The sequence below is a fragment of the Scophthalmus maximus genome, chromosome 15 (assembly GCF_022379125.1).
Source record: "Scophthalmus maximus strain ysfricsl-2021 chromosome 15, ASM2237912v1, whole genome shotgun sequence".
Taxonomy (NCBI): Eukaryota; Metazoa; Chordata; class Actinopteri; order Pleuronectiformes; family Scophthalmidae; genus Scophthalmus; species Scophthalmus maximus.
Genome location: NC_061529.1, coordinates 20,076,223 through 20,083,989, shown reverse-complemented (window position 1 = coordinate 20,083,989; position 7,767 = coordinate 20,076,223). Strand labels below are relative to the sequence as shown.

Genomic DNA, 7,767 nt, shown 5'->3' with positions numbered 1-7,767 from the left:
GTGTAGATTCAGTAATTTTTTATCACTTTCTTTAACATTGTGGCAAAACATCAAGTATATCCTGAGGTGGGCACGGACACAAACACCCGCTTCCAAGATGTTCTCAATGAATAAGATGCCCAAGTTCTTCCTTTCAGCCAGCCAACCTTTAGTCACTGTCTTAGAATGGCGCAGATTATGGCGCTGCCCCACTTGTACCTGGACCTTCTTCCAGCTCTGACGCTGCTGTTTCTCTTTCTCTCTCCCTCCCACACAAACACAAAAGACTGGTCTGTCATAGGTGGACTGGCCATCGGGTACATATATAAATCCATAGCCTCCAGTTTTTACTTTTCTCAGCTGGCAGCTGGAACTTGGGGTTCAGACTAATCTTAAATTTGTCTGTTTAACAAGAGTTTGGTGATAATTTGTTATTTTTGTCACATCAAGCAATGCTCAGTTGAACTGGCAGATTTTTGAACAGGGCTCAGCTGGACACTCAGGGAGACGCAGCATTCAATTAATACAATAAAAAAGCCAAGTTATCCCTCAGAACTAATGTTTGCTAACTATGGTAATGACGGATTGGAAATGACATTAGATATCTGACAAAAGCCAGAGGCTACTTGATTTCTTTCGCAGACTCACCCTTGGTCCTGGTCTGCAGCTGCCTGTACCCATCGCAGACATCTTCACTGAGTTGACAGGATGACTGAAGTGAACTAATTTTAGAGCAGTTCAAGAGAGGAGCACTTGGTGGCTGCACACTGTCCTAACATAATTTCTTTAAATATCTTGCAAAATTTTTTTCACGATTCATCTGTATTTTTGTCAATAACAACGTTGATTTGATCATCTGCTTTTGCAATTCAGAAGGAACATGGGACTGTGAATTCTCTCATCCCTGACAGTGACAGTGCATTTTTTGCACTAAATAAGCCAATCAAGTTTTATTCAGAAACTTTTATACAACTATTCATGAACAAAATCAGTTTTTCTCACATATGCAGGAGCTAACTCATGATTGGTCGAATGTTTTTACCAGTGGTACCTCAATATTGCAGCTTCACATCACAATGCTAATGCAGAGTCTGGCTACAAATATGGCAGAACCCATATTGAGTAGTGCTATTTTTTACAATTTAATCTAATTTGCGGTATTGTAATAGTCAATAGAAATCCTATTTTAAAAACTAATCAAATGTTTTGCATTTTAAAAACCTAAGCCCCTCTGAAATCTTCAGTTTCCTCAGAACTGTATATAAGTGGTAAGACACAAAGTATTTATCACAAAAATGTATCATACAAACATTTGTGACATGTTGAAAACAAAACAATTCAGATTTTCTTCATAAGTTAAATTGAACAGTATAAATATCCCTCTGGTGGTGAACACAAGAGCTGAAATGATGAGGAAAACTAGTGAGGAAAAGGATTCAATGATAAATAAAAACTGGGTGCTGATAAGCTTCCTAGCTAACGGGATTGGAAAAGATTGGCGAGAGTCAACTTCAAGGAAACAGTTTGTATGAGTATCAATAACCATCACAGTTAATTTACATTAAATAATAGTCAGGAGCTGTACTTGTTTGTAAGCTATTCCTTATTATGTGCATTAGTATTGGTGACAGCAGTAATACATTTGTACATTACTGTTTTCTACACATTCTGCTTAATGGGCTGGAAATGGATGACAGTAGCTGCAAAATTGGAATTTCACAAGATCAGATTAAGCATAAATTATGATACTATGAAGTTGCTTGTGAGTGGAAATGTAGTCATTTGTTTTAATTGTTGTCTGTTTTACACCATTGATTCAGATCAGCTGCGATTGCCATTCAAGATGAATTGATTTCTGACAGTAAGGTTGTGCCTTGATCCCTGCAGTGATTTGCAATTTTGTTGTTTTAGCCCACGTTGTTCTCCAGCCATCCTCTGATCTCGTTCCTGTTCCTCCTGATCCATTCAATGTTGTTCCTCACCCTCTCCAGTGCCTGCTGCCTGGGCATTTCCCCAGCACCAGCATTCTGCGTAAGACTGAAGAAATGCTCCATCTACAAGACCAGCATGGAGAAACATGTTACAAGACACATGAAACACAAACTGCCAACCTCTTCTGGCTGTGACACAAACAATATAAACATTGAATCCAACTTGCAGCCATCAGTAAATACTACATCCAAAACCTCATTAGGCTTTAATGCAACAACTTTTAAACATTAAAGATGATTTGAATTACCAGACATAAGTAGTAGAACAGTAGCAGTTATAAGCTTGGATTCATGTCACATGGGATTCCAATAGTAACAGAATTTCAAATCTGAATTCACCCCATTATACCATAATCCTCTTCGCTGCATAATCATTTTCTCAAAAGTGTGACTAAAAACACAACTTCTGGCAGAACATTAAAACTGAAGTAAAATTAAAGTCAGGTAAAAGCATACATTCATTCCATTGGCAGAGCACAGTGCACTGTGAGTGTTTGCTGAGAGGAGGTGCTCTAAGAACAGATGGAGATGAACTCTCCTGCTCTGACAGCACTTGGTAGCTTGCGGAGAGCCTGAGTGACCTTTGTAGGTAAGAGTGAAACCGTATGGCCACCAACCTGAACGACTCATAAAGAAAACATCACTCACAGTCCACCACGAAGCCTACAAACTCCACCTCACTGCCTACAAAGATGCCCTTGTCGCAGCCAGGTCTGCTTACCTCTCCACCATCCTCACAGACCCTTGCCAAAACTAGCTGCCAAATGGCTAGCTGCGGCCCTGCAAATACCAGCACCCCGTTTCCCATGTGGGATTGTTACCCATGTTACCTTCTGCAGTTTACATTATATCCACCATGACAAAGCAGATCTACAGGTGCAGTGCAGTATAACGGGTACGTACACGTAACGTTTAGCCCAGATACACGTTTACGGAGTAAAGGTATAGCGAAGGTAGATTTTAGGATTATAAGACATGAGAATTATCTGAAAATCTTTTTATTTATTTTTTACCCAGCCCTTAAATCCAAGCAGAATACAGCCAGTATCCTTCAGTCACTTTTGAGCCCCAATGACAGCATTTATTTCTCAAAAGAAAGATTTTTAGCGGAATATTTCTTTAAGAAAGAATTAAGAGAGGATAGCTTCCGCAATCTAAACATGTTAAAACTTATATGTGAAGAAATCCCCCCCCCCCCCCCCCCCCACACACACACACACACAAACTTAAGCAGGAATAAGTTGCAGTAAGGCCAGTGCTAACCTTCCACAGCTGCAGCTCTGTGTTGTAGTTTGTGGTAATGCGATTGAGTAGACGACCAAGGTTCCTGTCGTTTATGGTGTACCTGTTAAGAAAGAAAAGTCATTACCATGACCATCAAAGATTTTGAAGGTATGTTTGTGATTGTGTGTCATAGTCTTATGGGCCATCATGTTCCTATTGATTTGATGATTTTGTTATGTATTATACAGACCTATATTTGAATGATGTCTTGTGACAAATGGTTGGAGGTGCTCACTTCAACCACAAGGTATAACCAGTTGATATTAATGAGTTTGTCAATGTTGCCTTTTGTATGTAAAGAGTATTCATGTGTGTAAGAATATTCCTGAAGAAGGTCTTTGACAGAAACGTTGTATTCAATTTTATTTTGCTGAGCGAGTGTAGACAGTGTGCATGTGCTTCTTCTTATTCAAATATATCAAACTCATTCAGTAAACCTTTGATGTATTGTAACGCTTGCTTGTTTGACACACATCTCAGTCTGTGGTTGTTGTCTTGTTGCACCGACCTGTTGACCAGATAGTCCCAGTTAAGCGTGGTCCAGTCCCAGGCCATGCTCTCTCCCAGTGGGTTGAGGGACACGTATCGCACCACAGTGAACAGATCCTGACTCCTAAATACATCCTCATTCTTAGCGGCCTCCAGGAGCCTGTGGGACAACAGAAAAAGTTTTCTCTCTTATTCTTCATAATGATTTTTGGCTACTTTCAGACATCTACATTGCTCTTTCTATTTTTGAAAGTGCAGACCACAGTGAAAGAACCGTCCCAAATCTTATCTTTGCTGTCCACTTTTCAGTTGGCAAACAATGAAGCTGTATCACTGCCAACATGTGGTGAGCAGTTGGACAGCAAATCAAATCATTATTTTAATGATTGTCTGAACAAATATAAAATATATTCATAAATAAATAAATGTGGTTGTAAAAAGTTGTGCTTGAATTAAGTGACAACAAAAAAAGAGAGATCACAGAAAGTTTGTTGACACAGCCTGTTTCTTTGCAGTGTCAGTCTGTTACCCCCCCCCCCCCCTCCTATTCTCTGATCTGTTTGTTCTCCTTTACAAGTTGCTCTAGTTCTGTAGTTGAACAACTGAAAAAGCTGAAATTTTTATTCAATACTACCTCTACATACTTCATTCTCTAGCTGCTGCACTGCTGCTCCTTATTTAATGTGTTTAAATTTCAAATTAAAATTTGAGGCAAAGGGCTTACCTGTACACACTCTTTTTTATTTTGATTTATACAAATGATATTGGAAAACCGTTTTTTGCGTTAAGATAATCAATTCAGATAAGATGCTTCAACAAATTCAACTCAGTTTCACCACCAAAAAAAGGTGGGACGTAATTCTCACAAAACGATCTTTTAACTTACTCAATCACCTCACAGGAGCTGTAAAGCAGGGGTATCCAAACTTTTAAGAATAAAAGTACCAGATACTTCTATTACCTTCATTTCCTGCTTAACTGTGATCTGCCAGGCCAACCACTTCCTCTGTTCACCGTGTATCTGATTGGGCTCAGAGCCATGCTTCTACCCTGGAGAAACTATCTCCCTGCTCCACGACTAGGCAAAATTCATCGGTAACCGATGTCGGCCACAGCCTGCGAGGCGGAAGACGCCAGAGCGATCTGCTGAGGGACTGGAAGCTGGACAAAGCTGATGTGACATGGAGCTGTTGCTGGGGCAGAGTGAAGGAGTGGGCGCTCGTGTAGTCCCTCTCCGCCGCAGCTCCCTCACCGTCCAGAACAGCCAGCGTCTCGGCCCCAGCAACAGCTTCACGTAACGGTTCGCGGCTGAAACGGGTTACCGATGAATTTTGTATTAATATCCTTAGGAAGCCTGTGCAATTATATAGCTTCCTGACATCCAATGACTGAATAGCGTTTCCTCGACATTTTCTCGTGTTGTTGATTGCTCAGCAACGGAATGAGGGGTGAGCGCTGGGGGCAAGGCTGAAGGCAGTGACTGCGTAGCTGTGACATCACATTTATACGGAAGTCCTTGCGCCTTTTTATAAAAAAAGCTCATTTATCTGTGGATTGACCGTTTTGACATTTTTATGGTACTTACAGAGTTCCTAGACCTTATTTATTATTTAAAAAAGCCAAGAAATCAAAATTTTGACAATATGGGACCTTTAAGTTTAACAATGTTTCCTTGTTGACTGGCTGCAGTGAGTAGGATTTGCAAAAATTACCTTTCTTCATATTTGCTGACACTGTCGCTATATCCTGTAGTAATATGTGAGACAGATCATCTGTGACAGAATCTAGTTCATCTGGCGATTTAATGCCATTTGCAAGAATCCACCCCACCCAAAGAAAAATCTCCAATCACAGGGTTAGGTTTAAGCTCTGTCAATCATCCAGGTACGAGCTGCGCAGCGCTGCTCAATCCCTGTGCACACACTCACTCGCTCGGTCAAGACCAAGCTCACGTCTTAGCAACGAGGAGCTAGCAGCAGAAGCAGAGTTTGTTTGAAAACACCGTGGCAGAGAAACGCCAAGCATTAAAAAAAACTGTCCACCTCCTTTGCCAGAAACTGCATACACGACAAAGACCACACGCAAAAACGAGCTAAAAAGAAGGAAGCAGATTGTGCAGATGTAAACATCGGAGCAGAGGTCCACAGATGACAGAGCAGCGGAAGGAAAGGATTCACAAACGATGCATTCTGCTTGATCGGTTATTATCCCTGTTTCATTTATCTTTTATTTTCCATGTTACTGTAGCACTCTGTAACTATACTGTATGCTACTGTGCTGTTGTAGTCAGACTGCTAGTTGCTCGGTTCACACAGAGAGGAATCTAAAGTATGTTGGGGCCCTAGGCAAAAAAATCAAAGGGGGCCCCTCGAACCAGCGTTCATCACCATTATGTTATAAATAATCTATCTATTTAAAAACTATTAATTGTTTAATATTTACATTTCAGGGACAATGTAATTTAACATAGTTCCAATACAGATGATTATACTTGTGTGCTGGAACCTGCACTATGGATTTACATTTACAGCATAATGAAGATTTCAGTTTCCTAAAACCACAGGCCTAGTCCACAGACATGAAAAATACATTTTAATACACTCACCAAACATCAAAGTAAACAAAAGAAATAATGTGATGCTAGTGGAAGTTACGTCATTCAAGTGTCTCTCCTCCACAGTTAAGGCTAGACTAGCAGCATTTAGTTGCTTTATTATCTGTTCAATTTACCACCGTCTTGCTTTTTGCTCTCCTCTTCCTCTTTTTCCTTCTTTCTTTTTATCGCTTCTACAAGGGTAACTCCTCTTCATTTTGTTTGAGTGCCCTTCATTGTCGTTCTCATTTAGTTTGATTACACTGAATCATGCACATCACTTGCAACAGGAGTAAAGAAAAAAACTTGCAACGGGAGTCGGTAGAGTCAGGTGGGGGGTCTCCTACTGTCATTGCAACTTTACGCATTGTCACTGCTGTAGTAATCAAGTTTGTCAGCCCTCGTGGGCCCCCTACTGACCGGGGGCCCCTGGGTTCACAGTGCTATGGCTATTGGTTAGTAGTGTTTATGTCATAGTGGCTGAAAATATGTTTGTGTCCATGCAGTTCTAATCCGTTTTGAGAGTTTTCCAGACGTGTGTGCCGTCGCCTGTGCTCTTGCGGCTAAATGATCCCCCATCAGTGTCGAACTGTTTAGTTAGCATCACTATTTATCACCAAACATAGCATCCCATGATATGCTAAATGCTAAGTATGTGTGGATATTCCCAGCTGTGGCCACAGTCACGTTTACATAGGCCTACTGAATTTGCAAATGCACTTATCACTTATGTATTTATTTATTTATCACTGTAGAGCAGACTGTCAAATAATTTATTTTTATATGTGTTATTTCCTGTGTGTCTGTCAATAACGCAGCAGCGTTTCAAGACAAGGTGAAGTTCCAGTGTGTGTTTTCCCGAAGCAAGACTCCACATTTGCCATGGAAAAAAGTAAAATGCACATCGCCCCTGCATTGAAACCAAGCAGTAAATGACGATAAGCACGTAATTACACATTTTGTTCGACACTGATAATCATGGATACAGATTATGTACTCAAATGAGTACATAATCTGTAGTATTTCATAGTATTTCGACTTGTATAAATTTGTAAGGAGGAATATTTTTTCACATACTCATGTTGCTTTTCTACACAGATGCTGACTTTTCTGGGGGAACTGGTGAGGAAGGAATATTCAACACACCTTCTTTTTAACATATTTAAACAAAAGCTTGACGATATTATATAATAATAATAATAATTTCATTAATAGAGCACTTTTCATTGCTTAAAGCAATCTCACATCATTGTCTACTTTGATAAATTTGTTTGTTGTCTCCCACTCCTCGTAGGCGACTCCCTCTTCTCCTTGCTCGTCTACTTGTCGTGTGCAGTGTACCAGTCTCAAAGCTCTAATAATGTTATAAAATAAATAAAATCGATCCTATCAACTGCAGCTTTAATCTAAGTAAATATTATTGTTGCTTAA

The 7,767-nt window shown here is 40.1% G+C and overlaps 1 protein-coding gene across 1 annotated transcript in view; it reads right to left on the bottom strand.

The window, feature by feature from the left end:
- Window position 1: 1 nt before the first annotated feature.
- The window catches only part of LOC118286340 (glutamyl aminopeptidase), a 32,697-nt gene continuing 24,931 nt past the window's right edge, over window positions 2–7,767 (bottom strand). The window contains exons 18-20 of the mRNA XM_035610709.2: window positions 3,763–3,903; window positions 3,234–3,315; window positions 2–2,033 (exon numbers count right to left, since the gene is read on the bottom strand). Coding sequence (XP_035466602.1) covers window positions 1,887–2,033; window positions 3,234–3,315; window positions 3,763–3,903 — 370 coding nt within the window. The 3' untranslated portion in view covers window positions 2–1,886. The remainder of the gene's footprint in view (window positions 2,034–3,233; window positions 3,316–3,762; window positions 3,904–7,767) is intronic.